At 46.8% G+C, this 20885-nt stretch overlaps 1 protein-coding gene across 6 annotated transcripts in view; it reads left to right on the top strand.

The window, feature by feature from the left end:
- Positions 1-20885, top strand: part of LOC129812607 (probable E3 ubiquitin-protein ligase HERC1) — a 116510-nt gene that overhangs the window by 37064 nt on the left and 58561 nt on the right. For 3 of the 6 annotated variants that reach the window (XM_055864331.1, XM_055864355.1, XM_055864311.1), the window contains exons 28-43: positions 457-660; positions 2435-2555; positions 2875-3115; positions 3406-3569; positions 5554-5715; positions 5877-5974; positions 8511-8609; positions 8782-8949; positions 9799-10038; positions 10721-10804; positions 10960-11188; positions 16460-16772; positions 17706-18440; positions 18665-18828; positions 19084-19297; positions 20012-20190. In XM_055864331.1, the coding sequence (XP_055720306.1) occupies positions 457-660; positions 2435-2555; positions 2875-3115; positions 3406-3569; positions 5554-5715; positions 5877-5974; positions 8511-8609; positions 8782-8949; positions 9799-10038; positions 10721-10804; positions 10960-11188; positions 16460-16772; positions 17706-18440; positions 18665-18828; positions 19084-19297; positions 20012-20190 (3415 nt within the window). The remainder of the gene's footprint in view (positions 1-456; positions 661-2434; positions 2556-2874; positions 3116-3405; positions 3570-5553; positions 5716-5876; positions 5975-8510; positions 8610-8781; positions 8950-9798; positions 10039-10720; positions 10805-10959; positions 11189-16459; positions 16773-17705; positions 18441-18664; positions 18829-19083; positions 19298-20011; positions 20191-20885) is intronic. The other 3 variants (XM_055864339.1, XM_055864321.1, XM_055864346.1) reach the window with 2 other exon arrangements.

Genomic DNA, 20885 nt, shown 5'->3' with positions numbered 1-20885 from the left:
CCATCTTGTTTTTAAATAGCGAGCCAACATGTTTTCAGCGCTTTTCTTTCCATGGCTGATCAAAACTCTTCTCATGCTCTATCTTGTTTCTCTGCAGCAGACTTAGTGAGCAATATGTTTGGAATTAAATTGTAGTATTGTACCGAAAAAACATTGAATTGTGAGAAATGCAATACATATCGGTACCTAAGTATTTTTGATATATCGTAAGGTCCCTGGCAATTCCCAGCCCTAGAAACGAAATACCTTCTTTTAGTGACTGCGCTAGTGGTGGGTCCATTCTCCCTATTGCAGCATTGTAGAATCATTATCAAAGACTTGAATATACGGATATTTATTTATTTTAACCATTTATTGAGAACACATTCTCTTTTACAAAACAACTGTAGTCGTCCGTTCATTCAACATGGAGGGTTAGTAAAACACTGTGGTTCTCTATGGTTCTCTTGTGCTCAGGTCCGTCTGGAGGCGTTGTGTCAGATCTCTTCCTTCCTGTCTGAGATGGAGGAGAAGAGGAGTGGTTCAGGCTCCTCTCCTCCCCTGCGGTTCCCTGGCTTGTTACAATCTGTTCAACTGCAGTTCCTGTCTGGCTGCTTCGGACTGGGGACACCTATCACAGGCTGCCAGTCTGGAGACAACGACCAGATGAACCACTACACTGTAAGGTTGACCAGATGAACCACTACACTGTAAGGTTGACCAGATGAACCACTACACTGTAAGGGTAGAGCAGATGAACCACTACACTGTAAGGGTAGAGCAGATGAACCACTACACTGTAAGTTAGACCAGATGAACCACTACACTGTAAGGTAGACCAGATGAACCACTACACTGTAAGGGTAGACCAGATGAACCACTACACTGTAAGGTAGACCAGATGAACCACTACACTGTAAGGTAGACCAGATGAACCACTACACTGTAAGGTAGACCAGATGAACCACTACACTGTAAGGTAGACCAGATGAACCACTACACTGTAAGGGTAGACCAGATGAACCACTACACTGTAAGGTAGACCAGATGAACCACTACACTGTAAGGTTGACCAGATGAACCACTACACTGTAAGGTAGACCAGATGAACCACTACACTGTAAGGGTAGACCAGATGAACCACTACACTGTAGGGGTAGACCAGATGAACCACTACACTGTAGGGGTAGACCAGATGAACCACTACACTGTAAGGTAGACCAGATGAACCACTACACTGTAAGGTTGACCAGATGAACCACTACACTGTAAGGTAGACCAGATGAACCACTACACTGTAAGGGTAGACCAGATGAACCACTACACTGTAAGGTTGACCAGATGAACCACTACACTGTAAGGGTAGAGCAGATGAACCACTACACTGTAAGGGTAGAGCAGATGAACCACTACACTGTAAGTTAGACCAGATGAACCACTACACTGTAAGGTAGACCAGATGAACCACTACACTGTAAGGTAGACCAGATGAACCACTACACTGTAAGGTAGACCAGATGAACCACTACACTGTAAGGTAGACCAGATGAACCACTACACTGTAAGGTAGACCAGATGAACCACTACACTGTAAGGGTAGACCAGATGAACCACTACACTGTAAGGGTAGACCAGATGAACCACTACACTGTAAGGTAGACCAGATGAACCACTACACTGTAAGGTTGACCAGATGAACCACTACACTGTAAGGTAGACCAGATGAACCACTACACTGTAAGGGTAGACCAGATGAACCACTACACTGTAAGGTAGACCAGATGAACCACTACACTGTAGGGGTAGACCAGATGAACCACTACACTGTAAGGTTGACCAGATGAACCACTACACTGTAAGTTAGACCAGATGAACCACTACACTGTAAGGTAGAGCAGATGAACCACTACACTGTAAGGGTAGACCAGATGAACCACTACACTGTAAATTCAGTTACATATCATCACTGCACAGGGACACCCACCATAGTAGTAAATAGTAATTACTTGAGCAAACACAAACAAGTTGGGGCAGCAGGTAGACTAGTGGTTAGAGAGTTGGGCCAGTAACTGAAAAGTTGCTGGATCGAATCCCAGAGCTGACAAGATAAACATCTGTCGTACTGCCCCTGAACAAGGCAGTTAATCCACTGTTCCCTGGTAGGCTGTCATTGAAAATAAGAATTTGTTCTTAACTGACTTGCCTAGTTAAACAAAGGTAAAATAAAATACATTTTAAAAAGTTCACGCTGGTAGTATGAACAATGCGTTAAGGAAGGGGTAGGGGTCCCATCACATGTAGAACAGTAAGTCTTTACTGTGTGCTGACAAGGACGAGACTCACTGGCACGTGCTAAATACTCAACTGCTGAGATCTAGCTCTGCCAGGTGACAATAGTCATTTCAGGTTGATTGTGTAGTATTTTAATGTTATACCGATGTGTTTCTGTCCCCAGTCTGGGACCCAGTCAGCGTCTATGTTTACCCAGAGAGAGCTACAGTCTGCTGCCCACACCCTCTACCAGCAGGTGGTCCGAGTCCTGAGACAGAAGGTCCTCCTGGAGAGGGAACAGACAGGTTGGGGTCCAAATATTATATAACACATTTACTTTAGACTGGTCCAAGATCTGTTGGTTTCCGTATAGCCAACTCTTTTGGCCATTGGCAAGACGGCACAAACAGATCTGGCTACAGTAACATGACTCCAGGGTCTGCTTCCACACATTCATATATCCATCCCTGACAGTGATCTCCCCTTGCCTGATCCCAGATATGTTTGTGCTGTCTTACCCCATTTCGATCATAGGAGTTGCCTCCACAGCATAAACAGGTCTGGGATCAGGCTAGCAGTGTGTTCACCCTTTTTGTATTCCCTCCCTCTCTCTCTCTCTCTCAGGCTCCTACCAGCCCCTGCTGTTGGCCACAGTGTTTGCCTTGAATTTCCACTACCAGCCAGTAGATCTGGTGGTGGTCTGTAAGTCTGGCATCCTGGAGATCCTGTCGTTGCTGACAGACAACACGTGTGTTCTGATGAACCAGCGCTGGCTAGCAGCCTCTGTGTCCGGAAGCATGCTGCTGAATGAAGCCGTAAAACTGGCCTGTGCCCGCCTACTGCAGATACTGGCCATCGCTGCTAGGTGAGTAGACTGGACAGGGATGAGGAAAAGAAATAGGAAAGGAACTAGGACGCTAGGTGAGAATGCTGCCGAGTGGAGCTGTCGAGCTGGCCATCGCTGATCGTTATGTAGCTGCCTTGCTTAGTGCACAACAGCAGAATATGGCGTCGAGGATACTTAGAATCCCACCAGATGTATTTATTTAACCAGCGACCTTCTAGTTGCAGACCTGGCTTCTCTAACCTCTAGACTACCTGCCGCCTAACTGAAGTCCACCCTCTCTGTGTGTTTGTGTTCTGTTCTGTTCCCAGTTCGTGTGAGGACTCTCTGCCTCTGGATGTGTCTCAGGCCCTGCTGGATGTGATGCGTGAGCAGCTCCAGAGTCTGTTACACATGGTCCACCAGCAGGAGGCGCTGGAGAACACAGCAGCAGAGGAAGCAGACCAGGACACCACCAAGAGGATCCGGAAAGAGGGTGAGGCAACGTTAGAGGGGGAAAATACTTACTTTTACTTAGGCCTTTAAATTCCATGGACAACATAGGACATCATAGGGGGGAGATGACCTATTTGTCGCATAGAGTAGGCCAGAAGGCTAAACTGAAAAACATGAGGTGAAACTTAAGCCTACATTAACCTTGAACTCGACCAAATAAAATGATGGCAGAGCCGCAAAAGCACTTCTGTGCAAGGGTTTATTTACATAGTGATTCTGAAAGAAGAATTGTACTGCCACTAAAGTATACACTATGGGGACAGCTAAACAGTACTGCCACTAAAGTATACACTATGGGGACAGCTAAACAGTACTGCCACTAAAGTATACATTATGGGGACAGCTAAACAGTACTGCCACTAAAGTATACACTATGGGGACAGCTAAACAGTACTGCCACTAAAGTATACAATATGGGGACAGCTAAACAGTACTTCCATTAAAGTATACATTATGGGGACAGCTAAACAGTACTACCACTAAAGTATACATTATGGGGACAGCTAAACAGTACTGCCACTAAAGTATACATTATGGGGACAGCTAAACAGTACTGCCACTAAAGTATACATTATGGGGACAGCTAAACAGTACTGCCACTAAAGTATACATTATGGGGACAGCTAAACAGTACTGCCACTAAAGTATACATTATGGGGACAGCTAAACAGTACTGCCACTAAAGTATACATTATGGGGACAGCTAAACAGTACTGCCACTAAAGTATACATTATGGGGACAGCTAAACAGTACTGCCACTAAAGTATACATTATGGGGACAGCTAAACAGTACTGCCACTAAAGTATACATTATGGGGACAGCTAAACAGTACTGCCACTAAAGTATACAATATGGGGACAGCTAAACAGTACTGCCACTAAAGTATACATTATGGGGACAGCTAAACAGTACTGCCACTAAAGTATACATTATGGGGACAGCTAAACAGTACTGCCACTAAAGTATACATTATGGGGACAGCTAAACAGTACTGCCACTAAAGTATACATTATGGGGACAGCTAAACAGTACTGCCACTAAAGTATACATTATGGGGACAGCTAAACAGTACTGCCACTAACGTATACATTATGGGGACAGCTAAACAGTACTGCCACTAAAGTATACATTATGGGGACAGCTAAACAGTACTGCCACGAGTATACATTATGGGGACAGCTAAACAGTACTGCCACTAACGTATACATTATGGGGACAGCTAAACAGTACTGCCACTAAAGTATACATTATGGGGACAGCTAAACAGTACTGCCACTAAAGTATACATTATGGGGACAGCTAAACAGTACTGCCACTAAAGTATACATTATGGGGACAGCTAAACAGTACTGCCACTAACGTATACATTATGGGGACAGCTAAACAGTACTACCACTAAAGTATACATTATGGGGACAGCTAAACAGTACTGACACTAAAGTATACATTATGGGGGCAGCTAAACAGTACTGCCACTAACGTATACATTATGGGGACAGCTAAACAGTACTACCACTAAAGTATACATTATGGGGACAGCTAAACAGTACTGCCACTAGAGTATACATTATGGGGACAGCTAAACAGTACTGCCACTAACGTATACGTTATGGGGACAGCTAAACAGTACTGCCCCATCAACAGCTCAATGAAAAAGGTTCCCTCTTGATATGAGAGGCTCCTTTTGTAGGGAAAGCCCCTCCCACCAGATCATACCAAACTCATGAATTAATTAAGCCATTACAAACATCAAAGCCTACATTTATCAGTCAGCTAAACATATCATGTAAGGCGAGGGAGAGAACCTGACAGGTCGGTTATGACTAATGTGTGTGTGTGTTCTGAGTGTAAAAAAATAAGTATTCACTGTTCACTCAACGCCATTGTTGTGGCCCAGTATGAGATGTTAGCTGGACATAATGTCAGGTGGGATGAACCTTCACAGTTTACATTTCTCTGTAGGGATGGAGGTGGTGCGGAGCAGTAGGATCATCGAGTCTCAGCTCGCTGACTTCTTGGTATTCCTGAGGCGTATCCTGTCGCTAAGGGTGACCAAAAGAGTCTCTGCCTTCATCAAGTGGATCGATCCACTCATGACCATCATCTCACACAAGTGCTCTTCGGGTAAGGGCTGAACGCAGTCAACAATTCCGTTTTGATTCTCTTTACACTGCGGAAAATTGTGGGGATGTGTCATGTCTCCTCACTTGTATCACCTTTTAAAAATGTTTAATCAAATATAACTTGATCAGCTGCTTGAAATGAAGATGTGACGTTTCCATTAGGTTCTCCACGATTCCGGAACTTGAGAACCAAACTGCTAGCCTTCCACATTCTGGAAGGTCTGTTACCGGCCTGTTCTGATACAGCACAGATTGAACAGGTGAGACCACAGAGTATTCTACTGTCTCTCTGTCTGAGACCACAGAGTATTCTACTGTCTCTGTCTGTCTGAGACCACAGAGTATTCTACTGTCTCTGTCTGTCTGAGACCACAGAGTATTCTACTGTCTCTGTCTGTCTGAGACCACAGAGTATTCTACTGTCTCTGTCTGTCTGAGACCACAGAGTATTCTACTGTCTCTGTCTGTCTGAGACCACAGAGTATTCTACTGTCTCTGTCTGTCTGAGACCACAGAGTATTCTACTGTCTCTGTCTGTCTGAGACCACAGAGTATTCTACTGTCTCTGTCTGTCTGAGACCACAGAGTATTCTACTGTCTCTGTCTGTCTGAGACCACAGAGTATTCTACTGTCTCTGTCTGTCTGAGACCACAGAGTATTCTACTGTGTCTGTCTGAGACCACAGAGTATTCTACTGTGTCTGTCTGAGACCACAGAGTATTCTACTGTGTCTGTCTGAGACCACAGAGTATTCTACTGTGTCTGTCTGAGACCACAGAGTATTCTACTGTCTCTATTGTCTGTCTGTCTGAGACCACAGAGTATTCTACTGTCTCTGTCTGAGACCACAGAGTATTCTACTGTCTCTGTCTGAGACCACAGAGTATTCTACTGTCTCTGTCTGTCTGAGACCACAGAGTATTCTACTGTCTCTGTCTGTCTGAGACCACAGAGTATTCTACTGTGTCTGTCTGAGACCACAGAGTATTCTACTGTCTCTATTGTCTGTCTGTCTGAGACCACAGAGTATTCTACTGTCTCTGTCTGAGACCACAGAGTATTCTACTGTCTCTGTCTGTCTGAGACCACAGAGTATTCTACTGTCTCTCTGTCTGAGACCACAGAGTATTCTACTGTCTCTGTCTGTCTGAGACCACAGAGTATTCTACTGTCTCTGTCTGTCTGAGACCACAGAGTATTCTACTGTCTCTGTCTGTCTGAGACCACAGAGTATTCTACTGTCTCTGTCTGTCTGAGACCACAGAGTATTCTACTGTCTCTGTCTGTCTGAGACCACAGAGTGTTCTACTGTCTCTGTCTGTCTGAGACCACAGAGTATTCTACTGTCTCTGTCTGTCTGAGACCACAGAGTATTCTACTGTCTCTGTCTGTCTGAGACCACAGAGTATTCTACTGTCTCTGTCTGTCTGAGACCACAGAGTATTCTACTGTCTCTGTCTGTCTGAGACCACAGAGTATTCTACTGTCTCTGTCTGTCTGAGACCACAGAGTATTCTACTGTCTCTGTCTGTCTGAGACCACAGAGTATTCTACTGTCTCTGTCTGTCTGAGACCACAGAGTATTCTACTGTCTCTGTCTGTCTGAGACCACAGAGTATTCTACTGTGTCTGTCTGAGACCACAGAGTATTCTACTGTCTCTATTGTCTGTCTGTCTGAGACCACAGAGTATTCTACTGTCTCTGTCTGTCTGAGACCACAGAGTATTCTACTGTGTCTGTCTGAGACCACAGAGTATTCTACTGTCTCTATTGTCTGTCTGTCTGAGACCACAGAGTATTCTACTGTCTCTGTCTGAGACCACAGAGTATTCTACTGTCTCTGTCTGTCTGAGACCACAGAGTATTCTACTGTCTCTCTGTCTGAGACCACAGAGTATTCTACTGTCTCTGTCTGTCTGAGACCACAGAGTATTCTACTGTCTCTGTCTGTCTGAGACCACAGAGTATTCTACTGTCTCTGTCTGTCTGAGACCACAGAGTATTCTACTGTCTCTGTCTGTCTGAGACCACAGAGTATTCTACTGTCTCTGTCTGTCTGAGACCACAGAGTATTCTACTGTCTCTGTCTGTCTGAGACCACAGAGTGTTCTACTGTCTCTGTCTGTCTGAGACCACAGAGTATTCTACTGTCTCTGTCTGTCTGAGACCACAGAGTATTCTACTGTCTCTGTCTGTCTGAGACCACAGAGTATTCTACTGTCTCTGTCTGTCTGAGACCACAGAGTATTCTACTGTCTCTGTCTGTCTGAGACCACAGAGTATTCTACTGTCTCTGTCTGTCTGAGACCACAGAGTATTCTACTGTCTCTGTCTGTCTGAGACCACAGAGTATTCTACTGTCTCTGTCTGTCTGAGACCACAGAGTATTCTACTGTGTCTGTCTGTCTGAGACCACAGAGTATTCTACTGTGTCTGTCTGAGACCACAGAGTATTCTACTGTCTCTATTGTCTGTCTGTCTGAGACCACAGAGTATTCTACTGTCTCTGTCTGAGACCACAGAATATTCTACTGTCTCTGTCTGAGACCACAGAGTATTCTACTGTCTCTGTCTGTCTGAGACCACAGAGTATTCTACTGTCTCTGTCTGAGACCACAGAGTATTCTACTGTGTCTGTCTGAGACCACAGAGTATTCTACTGTCTCTATTGTCTGTCTGTCTGAGACCACAGAGTATTCTACTGTCTCTGTCTGAGACCACAGAGTATTCTACTGTACCTGCCAGTTATAAAGAATGGAACTTACTTTTTCCCCCCTCCCTCCCTCCCCTTCAGATTGTTGATCAGCTGTTTGGGCTTCTCTCAGTGTGTATGTGGGAGGAGCCTTTAGCAGTGAAGAAGAACCAAGAGAAAACGGCAGAGAGCTCCAACAGGGTATTCACAGTAACAATATCATGGACATTTTATGAACTTGGTGTTGAGTAATGTGGTCCTGTGTATCTCAGTTGGTAGCTTAAAAGGTTGTGGGTCATGAACTTACTATACTCTAAGTCACTTATGATAAAAGCGCATGCTAAATGGTATACACGTTCATGCTGTGTTCCAGGACCCAGGGAGTGAAGATGAGTCTATTTCTATTGGAGACTTCTCCTTTGACCCCTACAAGCTGATCTGCTGCTCGTTGGAGAGCGGCAACGTCCTGTCTCATGGATCAGGAGGGAAGGGCTACGGCCTCGCCACCACAGCCATCAACTCCGGCTGCTTCATATGGAAGGTATTAATGTACAGGATAATATACGATGGATCAGGAGGGAAGGGCTACGGCCTCGTCGCTAACGCCTTGCCACTCCATCACCTCAGGCTGCTTTTTATGGACGGTAGACTGTCTGTACTAGTTAATCAGTGTGTTTTGAGAGGATCCATTTGAGCAAGGTGAGGCACAGAATCTCTAATCTTGATCGTACGGAGAAGTAGTATTTTAGGATTAAAGGTGAGGCACAGAATCTCTAATCGTGATCGTACAGAGTAGTAGTATTTTAGGATTCAAGGTGAGGCACAGAATCTCTAATCTTGATCGTACAGAGTAGTAGTATTTTAGGATTCAGGGTGAGGCACAGAATCTCTAATCTTGATCGTACGGAGAAGTAGTATTTTAGGATTCAAGGTGAGGCACAGAATCGCTAATCAAAAATCAAATCAAATTTGATTTGTCAGATGCGCAGAATATAACAGGGTTAGACCTTACAGTGAAATGCTGACTTACAAGCTCTTAACCAACAATGCTTTAAGAAGTTAAGAAAAAAAAGTAAAATAAAAGTAACAAATAATTAAATAGCAGCAGTAAGATAACAATAGTGAGGCTATATACAGGGGGTACTGGTACTGAGTCAATGTGCGGGGGCACCGGTTAGTCTAGGTAATATGTACATGTAGGTAATCTTGATCATACTAAGTAGAAGTATTTAGGATGCACATTGATTTGTAGATAACTGATTCTGTACAGTTTGACTACAATGATGATGTCAGACATACACAATGATTAAAACATACGTTAAGTTGCCTAAATCATAAATCGGGCAACATTGTATCCTCCTAATTCCCCTTCTTCATCACCCTCCTCCAGTTCAACATCACCAAGGAGAACAAAGGGAACGAGGGCACCTGTATCGGAGTGTCTCGCTGGCCCATCCGGGACTACAACCACCGCACCACCACGGACATGTGGCTGTACCGGGCCTACAGCGGTAGTCTGTACCACGGAGGGGAGCTGGGCCGGGCTCTGCCATCCTTCACTCAGGGTGACACCATCACCTGCGTCCTGGACATGGAGGCTAGGACCATCTCTTTTGCCAAGAACAACAAGGTCTATATACTTTACAGCCTGGGGAGGAAGGGAATTAAATTCAACTCAATTAAATTCAGTTTAAAAGGCAATTATTGGGCCTCTCGGGTGGCGCAGTGGTCTAGGGCACTGCATCGCAGTGCTAACTGCGCCACCAGAGTCTCTGGGTTCGCGCCCAGGCTCTGTCGCAGCCGGCCGCGACCGGGTGGTCCGTGGGGCGACGCACAATTGGGCTAGCGTCGTCCGGGTTAGGGAGGGTTTGGCCGGTAGGGATATCCTTGTCTCATCGCGCTCCAGCGACTCCTGTGGCGGGCCGGGCGCAGTGCGCGCTAACCAAGGGGGGCCAGGTACACGGTGTTTCCTCCGACACATTGGTGCGGCTGGCTTCCGGGTTGGAGGCGCGCTGTGTTAAGAAGCAGTGCGGCTTGGTTGGGTTGTTCTTCGGAGGACGCGTGGCTTTCGACCTTCGTCTCTCCCGAGCCCGTACGGGAGTTGTAGCGATGAGACAAGATAGTAATTACTAGCGATTGGATACCACAAAAATTAGGGAGAAAAGGGGCTAAAAAAAAAAAAAATTTAAAAAGAAAAAAAAAAAAGGCAATTATTACGATACAATATAATACTTTTATCATCCATTTCCATGACATTTGTTGCTGCCAGGCATAGGATATTCGATATGCCTAATATTGTGTCTTGTTGACAGGAGCCTAAACTGGCTTTTGAAGGTGTGGAGGCCACGGAGTTGTACCCTTGTGTGTTATTCTACAGCAGCAACCCTGGAGAGAAGGTGTGTGTGTGTGTGTGTGTGTGTGTGTATCTTTAATTGGCTCTTTTAATACAAGGTAGATGTCTATGAAACATTTTGAAGTTACACGCATAATGCTATCAGTCTGCTTTCAATGGACTAAAGTAGGACTCACCACTACCCTGCTCTACCCCTAGGTGGCACTGTGTGACCTCCAGATGAGAGGCATGCCCAGTGACCTGCTGCCTGGTGAACCACTGTGTTCCCCCCGCACCACAGTACTGCTGGAGGCCACGGTTCAGCTCCTCCGCAGGCTGCACCAGTGTGACGGCTACTGGACACAACACATCAACCAGCACATGCAGAGCCGGCTGGAGCTCATAGGACCGCTCATGAAGGAGGGAGGCCTGGGGACTGTCAAACATGGTCAGCCACTGGACGCACACACTAGCAGTATGATACATTTAGCAGACGCTCTTATCCAGAGGGACTTAGTTAATACATTCATCTTTAAATAGCGAGGGGGGACAACTACATTTCACCGGCAGAAAGTACATTATTCCTCAATGTATCTATCAAGTGCTGGTTGTTATTTTTGTATATTTTTATTTGCGGCAGGGGGGGGTCACGATGAGGATTATTTAAGATACTGTTTGAAGAGGTAGGGTTTCAGATGTTTTCGGGGAGATGGGCAGAGATTTTACTGTCCTAGCTTCAGGGGGAAGCTGGTTCCAACATTGGGGTGCCAGGACAGAAGAGCTTGGACTGGGCTGAGCGGGAGTGCCAAGAGACCTGAGGGTGCAGAACGTAATGCTCAGGTTGGGGTGTAGGGTTTGAGCTTAGTCTGAAGGTAGGGAGAGGCAGTTCCTCTCGTTGTTCTGTCGGTAAGCACCACGGTCTTGGTTGTGTGGAGCGTGCGCAGGATCGAGGTGACAGAACTTGGGAAGGTTGAAAACCAAGAGCGCCGCAGCGTTCTGGATCAGTTTCAGGGTTTGATGGCACAAGCGGGGAGCCCAGCCAACAGCAAGTTTCAGTAGTCCAGACGGGAGAAGACAAGTGCCTGGATTAGGACCTGTGCCAATTCCTGTGTGAGGTAGGGTCATACTCTACGAATGTTGTAGAGCATGAACCTGCAGGAGCGAGTCACTGCTTTGATGTTTGCAGAGAACAACAGGGTGTTGTCCAGGGTTACGCCAATGTTCTTTGCACTCTGGGAGGGTGACACTGGAGTTGTCAACCGTGAGGGAGAGGTATTTGAGCGAGCAGGCATTCCCCCCGAGGAAGAGCAGTTCCGTCTTGTTGAGCTTGATGTGGTGGGCCGACATCCAAGTTGGGTGTCAGAAGGAGAAAAATGTTTAAATGTCACCCGCATAGCAATGATATGACGGAGCCGACTGACTTGGTATATAGAGAGAAGAGAGGGACTAGAACCGAGCCCTGGGGTACACCAGTGGTGAGAGTACGTGGTGCAGACACAGATCCTCTCCACGTCACCTAGTAGGAGAGACCTGCTAGGTTGGATGCAGTACAGGAGTGTGCAGAGCCTGAGACGCCCAACCCTGAGAGAGTGGAGAGGAGGATCGGATGATTCATAGTGTTGAATGCAACGTATAGATGTAGGAGGATGAGAACAGAGGAGAGAGAGTCAGATTTGGCAGTGCGGAGAGCCTCCGTGACACAGAGAAGAGCAGTCTCGGTTGAGTGACTGGTTAGGGTCAAGATCATTCTGAGAGGAGAATGTTGATCAGACAGCACCCTCAAGTGTTTTGGAAAGAAAAGGATGCAGGTCTATAGTTTTTGACGTCAGATGATTAGAGTGTTGGTTTCTTGAGGGAAGCAACTCGTGCCATTTTGAAGTCAGAGGGGACTCAGCGCCAGTGGTGAGGGATGAGTTGATGAGGGAATTCAGGAATGGGAGATAGTCTGGAGGGTGGCAGGTTGTCTGGAGGCCAGACCTCACTAGTTGAGAGAGGGGGAGAAAGAGGTCAAGGCTTAGGGTAGTTCTGTGTGAGTTGAGACCGGGAGGGGGTGGAAGATTAAGGTGGGAGGAGAAAGTAGTTTCCTATGGTTAGAGGCAGAATCTTGAAATGTAGTGATAGAAAGTGGCTTTAGCAGCGGATACAGAGGAAGAGAAGGTAGAGAGAAGGGACTGAAAGGATAATAGGTCCTCTGGTAGTTTAGTTTTCCTTCATGTTTACTTCCCTACATTTTTGCTCAGCTACCCGCAGCCCTGTTCTGTAAGCTGGCAATCAGCCATGGAGCAGGAGGGGAGGCCCGAGCCAACCTGGAGGAAAGGGGACAGTGCAAATCATGGGATGAGGAGAATAGTGTCGAAGAGGCAGAATCAGGAGACCGGAGGGAGAAGGATTTAGCAGAAGGGAGAGATGATAGAAGAGGAAAGAGTAGTGGGAGAGAGAGAAGATTACGTCCTCACATGACCATCTGGGTGGTCAGGGTTGGAGGAAAGGAAGACAGAAAAGGAAATCAAAGTAGTGATCTGAAACCTGGAGAGGGGTTGCAGTGAGATTAGTAGGCCAGCAGCCTCTAGTAAAGATGAGGTCAAGCGTATTGCCTGCTTTTTGAGTTGGAGGGGATTTGGAAAGGGTGAGGTCAAGAGGCAAGGAGGGGAAATAAATTAATCGAAGGCAGATGTCGGGAGGTTGAAGTCGCCAAGTACGAAGAGCGGTGAGCCATAGTCAGAAAATTAGCTTATCAAGGTGTCAATCTCATTGAGGAACTCTCCCAGGGTACCTGGTGGTCGATAGATGACAATGTTAAGCGTGAGTGGACACGTGACAATGTGGAATTCAAATGAGGAGATGGACAGGTGAGGGAGAAAAAAATCTCCACTGAGGAGAAATGAGTAGACGTGTGCCGCCACCGCGACGACCAGATGCTCTCGGACTATGAGAAAAAACAGTCAGATGAAGAAAGAGCAGCTGGAGTAGCAGTGTTCTCTGGGGTGATCCCTGTCAGGGACAAGTCAAGAGACTGAGATAGCAGTGTTCTCTGGGGTGATCCCTGTCAGGGACAAGTCAAGAGGCTGAGATAGCAGTGTTCTCTGGGGTGATCCCTGTCAGGGACAAGTCAAGAGGCTGAGATAGCAGTGTTCTCTGGGGTGATCCCTGTCAGGGACAAGTCAAGAGGCTGAGATAGCAGTGTTCTCTGGGGTGATCCCTGTCAGGGACAAGTCAAGAGGCTGAGATAGCAGTGTTCTCTGGGGTGATCCCTGTCAGGGACAAGTCAAGAGACTGAGATAGCAGTGTTCTCTGGGGTGATCCCTGTCAGGGACAAGTCAAGAGGCTGAGATAGCAGTGTTCTCTGGGGTGATCCCTGTCAGGGACAAGTCAAGAGGCTGAGATAGCAGTGTTCTCTGGGGTGATCCCTGTCAGGGACAAGTCAATAGACTGAGATAGCAGTGTTCTCTGGGGTGATCCCTGTCAGGGACAAGTCAAGAGGCTGAGATAGCAGTGTTCTCTGGGGTGATCCCTGTCAGGGACAAGTCAAGAGGCTGAGATAGCAGTGTTCTCTGGGGTGATCCCTGTCAGGGACAAGTCAAGAGGCTGAGATAGCAGTGTTCTCTGGGGTGATCCCTGTCAGGGACAAGTCAAGAGGCTGAGATAGCAGTGTTCTCTGGGGTGATCCCTGTCAGGGACAAGTCAAGAGGCTGAGATAGCAGTGTTCTCTGGGGTGATCCCTGTCAGGGACAAGTCAAGAGGCTGAGATAGCAGTGTTCTCTGGGGTGATCCCTGTCAGGGACAAGTCAAGAGGCTGAGATAGCAGTGTTCTCTGGGGTGATCCCTGTCAGGGACAAGTCAAGAGGCTGAGATAGCAGTGTTCTCTGGGGTGATCCCTGTCAGGGACAAGTCAAGAGGCTGAGATAGCAGTGTTCTCTGGGGTGATCCCTGTCAGGGACAAGTCAAGAGGCTGAGATAGCAGTGTTCTCTGGGGTGATCCCTGTCAGGGACAAGTCAAGAGGCTGAGATAGCAGTGTTCTCTGGGGTGATCCCTGTCAGGGACAAGTCAAGAGGCTGAGATAGCAGTGTTCTCTGGGGTGATCCCTGTCAGGGACAAGTCAAGAGGCTGAGATAGCAGTGTTCTCTGGGGTGATCCCTGTCAGGGACAAATCAAGAGGCTGAGATAGCAGTGTTCTCTGGGGTGATCCCTGTCAGGGACAAGTCAAGAGGCTGAGATAGCAGTGTTCTCTGGGGTGATCCCTGTCAGGGACAAATCAAGAGGCTGAGATAGCAGTGTTCTCTGGGGTGATCCCTGTCAGGGACAAGTCAAGAGGCTGAGATAGCAGTGTTCTCTGGGGTGATCCCTGTCAGGGACAAGTCAAGAGACTGAGATGATAGCAGTGTTCTCTGGGGTGATCCCTGTCAGGGACAAGTCAAGAGGCTGAGATAGCAGTGTTCTCTGGGGTGATCCCTGTCAGGGACAAGTCAAGAGGCTGAGATAGCAGTGTTCTCTGGGGTGATCCCTGTCAGGGACAAATCAAGAGGCTGAGATAGCAGTGTTCTCTGGGGTGATCCCTGTCAGGGAGAAATCAAGAGACTGAAGAGCAGCATAGGCTGAGATGAACTCTGCGTTCTTGATCGCAGATCGGCAGTTCCAAGCGCTGCCAGAGACCTGAGAATTCCATGGTTTGTGCGCGCGGGGTACACTAAATTATAAGGGTAGCAGCCGAGAGGTGAGGAGTGTCTGTAACGCCTACAGGGAGAGGAGCGAACAATAGAGAACACACAGAGCTACAAAAGAGCAAAATGAGAATCTATAAATAACTAGGTAATATACTGAGAGAGTGGTGTCGAGCCTTCCACGAACAACTCCGCAGAACAACTCGGGAAGAACTTACAGCTGCCTCTGAGAAACCAGTGGAGAATGAAGAAGTAACACTAATTGCCAATTGCCTAGCAGACGAGGAGAGCACGGCTCCCTGTACTAATTGCTGATTGCCTAGGAGAGGTGAAACCACTCCCCCCTCCAATACAGCCACTGGTTACCAAAACAAGTCACACATTGCCCCGCCCCTTGATCCTGGTTGATGTGGCAACAACTATTTGCAAATGATGAGCAGTCATCAGTTCACACACCAAGTAGACCACTGGGAAGACAGGCACCACTTAAAGTAGTTGGTCCTAGCTGGGAAAAAGACAGTACTAGACCACAACAAATAATCATTCCTGGAGATATCAGGAGTCCTCTAGATATAGAATATATATATATATATATATATATATATATATATATATATATATATATATATATATATATATATATTCTAGATATTCTAGATATTCTAGATATAGAATGAAGTACGCTGAGATGGAGGCTGAGAAGTTGGTTATATATACTCAGAAAAGAGATGAAACCTGTCCCTCTCTAATACAGCCACTGATTACCAAAACAAGTCACAAATTCACACACCTGAATAAGTTCACAGAATAGAGAAAGAGCTCAAACTAACTGTAGCTATTCAGCATTGTCTGGAAGGCTAGTGGTATTTGAAGAAGTTTTTTACTATGCTATGATCGTGATGTGGTTATTGTACCTATTTTAGTTGAATACACAGATTTAAGTCTGTATGTTCTGCTTCAGTCTATATCTGACTAAAATGTAAATGTAGCCTTAAAAAATATGAAAAGTTACTCACTATTCAGCAATGATTTAAAAAAATCTGATTTCTGTCAAATCCAGCAGGCCCGAGACCTAAAGGAATTGATGAAAGGGAGAAGAACAAAGAGCAGATCGGGAGTTGTGTTGGAGAGGAGACTGTAGACCCAGGGGACTTGGTGACGGGACCCTCTGGCCTCTCTGAGACCCAGCTGGGTGCTTTGTGCTCTGAGGTGTGGCCGGTGCTGGCCCTGATCGGAGGAGTGGACAGTGGGCTTCGGGCAGGGGGGCTCTGCCTGCACAAACCCAGTGGGAGAAGGGCCACCCTGCTGGGGGTACTGAAGGAAGGAAGCCCCCTAGCCAAGCTTCAATGGGAGGAGGCTGACCTCTCTGTCAGGTATTACAGTAGAGATCACACACAGACACACACTCAACTGTAGAGAATTGTTTTCATGCACAGTGCTGGTTATTTCCAGACTTGTGTGATAGCAAAGCAACAATGTATGTCTTACAATATCTGTATTATTAATTGATCTCTAGCCCTGTGTCTGTCTGTCTGTCTGTCTGTCTGTCTGTCTGTCTCTGTCTCTGTCTCTGTCTCTGTCTCTGTCTGTCTGTCTGTCTGTCTGTCTGTCTCCAGTTCCATCCTGTTGTGTCTGTCTGTCTGTCTGTCTCCAGTTCCATCCTGTTGTGTCTGTCTGTCTGTCTGTCTCCAGTTCCATCCTGTTGTGTCTGTCTGTCTGTCTGTCTCCAGTTCCATCCTGTTGTGTCTGTCTGTCTGTCTGTCTCCAGTTCCATCCTGTTGTGTCTGTCTGTCTCCAGTTCCATCCTGTTGTGTCTGTCTGTCTCCAGTTCCATCCTGTTGTGTATGTCTGTCTGTCTCCAGTTCCATCCTGTTGTGTCTGTCTGTCTGTTTCCAGTTCCATCCTGTTGTGTCTGTCTGTCTGTCTCCAGTTCCATCCTGTTGTGTCTGTCTGTCTGTCTCCAGTTCCATCCTGTTGTGTCTGTCTGTCTGTCTCCAGTTCCATCCTGTTGTGTCTGTCTGTCTGTCTGTCTCCAGTTCCATCCTGTTGTGTCTGTCTGTCTGTCTCTAGTTCCATCCTGTTCTGTCTCTCTACAGTTCCATCATGTTCCGTTGTGCATGTCTGTCTTTCTTTCTTTTCTGTTTATTTCTGTTCTGTTTTAATCATGTGTCTTTCCCTCGGTTACCTAATTCACCCTTCTTACCTTTCCGTTTTCTTCCTTTTTGTTTCTCTTCTTTTTTTGTCCTTCATTCCCTCCCTCCCTCTCCATCTGTTTCATGTCCTGGTTCTCTCACCACTAACCAAAGCTTCCTGAATTCTTGGTCACCCAGCGACACCCCGCTCTCCTCCTTGGAGCCCTGTGACGTGCCCCAGTGTGACGTCAGCAGATTCCGAGGCCTCAAACCCTCTGTCCTCTTAGACCTGATCTTCCTGACTGGCCTCCTGGAGGAGCAGGAGGAAGCCCGGGGACGAGGAGGAGGCGCAGGGAGAACCAGGAAAAGCTGCTCCTCCGAGCAGGAAGAGGAGGGATGTAGCATCCCTCGGAGCGTGCTGGAACGCAGGCTAGATGAAGACATCGCCCGCGTCATGATGGACGATGATGACATTGAACGAGGCACAGGGCTAACAGAGGAGAAGGAGGAGAGGGAAGGAGAGAGGGAGAGGAACATTCACCCGTCCCCAACTAGAGCTCTCTCAGAGTCCTGTGACGAGCCAGAGGAGGGTAGTACTTCGTCCTCCTGCCCCCCAACTCCAACCCCAACCCTACCTCCCCCCTCCCCCCATCAGACCAAGCCCCAGCCAGATGTCTTCTCCCTGGAACTCCGGGCTGTAAGGGTTTCCTACCTCCTGCTGGGAGCCTTAAAGTCCCTGGCTGTCATCCTCAGCTGTGGGAAGTTTACTGACCTGCTGCTGGTGCCCAAGCATCAAGACCCCTCTACTGCTGCCATCCTAACCAGTAGCAGCCCTGACCAGGCTAAGCCAGGGGACTCTGGTTTGAGCCCTGCCCCGGCTGGAGAAGACAGCAACGCTGCTGAAATGAGGTAGATTGATTTTGAATTTATTTTTCAAAAACAAATTCATAATATAATACGTATATATATATATATATATATATATATATATGATTCATATAGTGCTGTTCAAAAACACAAATAATATTACATTTACATATACAGTTAAAAAGTAATATACAGTTTTTTTTATTTTTTACTATCTAGCATAACTCTGTGGTTGAATTCCAGTATTTCCATGATGTTGTTCCTAGGTCTGTGCTACAGTTTATGGTGCGGAGCATGGTGAAGTGGGCTGTGCGACCTTGCCCTATCAAACAGAGTGTTGCCCTGTCAGACCTGGAGAGAGCTCAGGTCCTAATCTTCAAAGGAACTCTCAACAGACTGCAGGAGGACAAAGGAGCCAAAGACAGGAAGGGTACTAGTACTGTTATTATGGAGTTATAGAAGATGTCATGTTCAGAATAGACGTATAGTCCTCTGTTTTGGCCAGTCGAATATGGCTTCATATTTCTCTCTGGGTTATTGTGTGAAAGGATAAGCTTAACGAGTGGTATGATTTTTTTTTTTTTTTTTTTTTTACTTGTTCAAAATTGAAGTTCTTGCAATCCGGCTTGTTTCTGCCGCTTGTTTCTGCCGCTGAAGAATAATTTTAACTAATTTCTTCCTGTAGAGCCTGGTCACCACTCATCGTCCCAGCCGTTGTCAAAGTCTTCCAGCTCTGTGTCTCTCTACAGCACGGGGTCAGAGGGCACTGCCATCTTCGGTCAATCAAACGGAGCCTCTGCCTCGTCCTCCACCAATGACCTGGCTGCTTCTCTGCTCTCTGCGCTGCAGGCTGATGGCCTGGAGAACTTTAACCCCTTCCTCCCCATCAACCTCCTGCAGTGAGTACAGATCCATACATAGATTCTATTTCTATGTCATTTTATTTCTATGTTATGGTACATTTAGTCATTAATGAAGGTTAATGCCTGAATCACAGTAGTTCTCAGTCCTTTTCAGGGTACACACACACACACACACACACACACACACACACACACACACACACACACACACACACACACACACACACACACACACACACACACACATACACACACACACACACACATACACACACGCACACTTTCCATTGACAGCCTGGGTTGTTGATGTTCTTGCTCCAGATCCATATCAGTAGGCAGCTCGTCTGAGACACAGAAGACTCAGAGTGGTGGTGAGTGTGTGAAATGAGACTGTGCTCTGTCTAACCCTCCCAAGGCTTCAGCTCTGCTGCAACTCCGCCTGGTTCTGATCTAACTGCTGGCTTCCCAAAGACAAGCAGACTTACAGCACAGTTCAACTCTGAGGCGGTTTCCTGGACATTTTCAATGGAGCAATCGGCCCTACATGTTAAATGTAACAAACGTTTTCTACCTCTGATGAGGCTATGAAGAGAATTGGAAGCCTCTATTGTCACTGTACTCCATTCTGTGGGCTCCCTCTGTCCAGGAACTTCTAGTCCTGACACACAACCAGCGGTGCCTCTGTATCTCAGCTGTCTTTGTGCTAAATGCAGCCCACTACCACTGTGTTGTTGGCTTGGCTTCCTCTAGGCGGATGGTGTTAGCACGGTTCCCTACCCTGGCTGGCCTGGTTAATAACCCCCCCATGTTGCACGGTCCTGGTCCAGGCTTCGGCCTGGCCACCTCGTCTTCCTGTGAGGGCTTCACAGAGCAGCAGACCAGCTTCATGGAGCCCTGCGCTAATACTCAGGCCAGGAGCCGTGGCGCGGGTAAGAAAAAAGCTTGTAGAGAAATACATGGAAGATTGAAGGCAATTTGGCTGCGTTTAGACAGGCAGCCCAATTCTGATATTTTGCCCAATTATTGGCAAAAGATTTGCTCTGATTGGTTAAAAGACCAATTAGTGGCAAAAGATCAGAATTGATCTGCATGTGTAAACAGCCTTTTATGGTGTGCTGCCCATCTCATTCAATAACAGAACCAGTCACACAGCAACACGGACCAACTAGCCTGGTCCCAGATACGTTTGCAGTTGGCTATACGGCGCAGACAGATCTGAGAGCAGGCTATAGATCAACTCCGCTCCGTCAATAACAGGACAGGATAGATACTGTATTGCTCACAGGGAACTTTATGTCTGCCTGTTGCATGTCATGGCATGTTGAATGACATGTCCAGCTAATGTTCATTGTCCAGCTGGTTATTTGTGTTATGGGTGCTTTGACAACCAGAGTTTGTGTATATGAAGAGTTGATTGGTTGCATGAAATCAGTTTTTCATCTACTCACATTGCTTGAATGGAACCATGAATTTGTGTTGAAAAGTAACAGTCCTAAATAGAACAGCAGGAAGCCCTTCTACATAGACAATTCATCCAGTTCTTTCTGTATAAAACCAAATCATTTTTTTTAGGATGGTGACAATTGTTTTGAGAAAGGTGCAGCCTGCTCAATGAGTTCACACT

Source organism: Salvelinus fontinalis, chromosome 2, assembly GCF_029448725.1.
Source record: "Salvelinus fontinalis isolate EN_2023a chromosome 2, ASM2944872v1, whole genome shotgun sequence".
NCBI lineage: Eukaryota > Metazoa > Chordata > Actinopteri > Salmoniformes > Salmonidae > Salvelinus > Salvelinus fontinalis.
The sequence above is the reverse complement of the archived record's forward strand: the minus strand, read 5'-3'. Positions and strand labels throughout refer to the sequence as shown.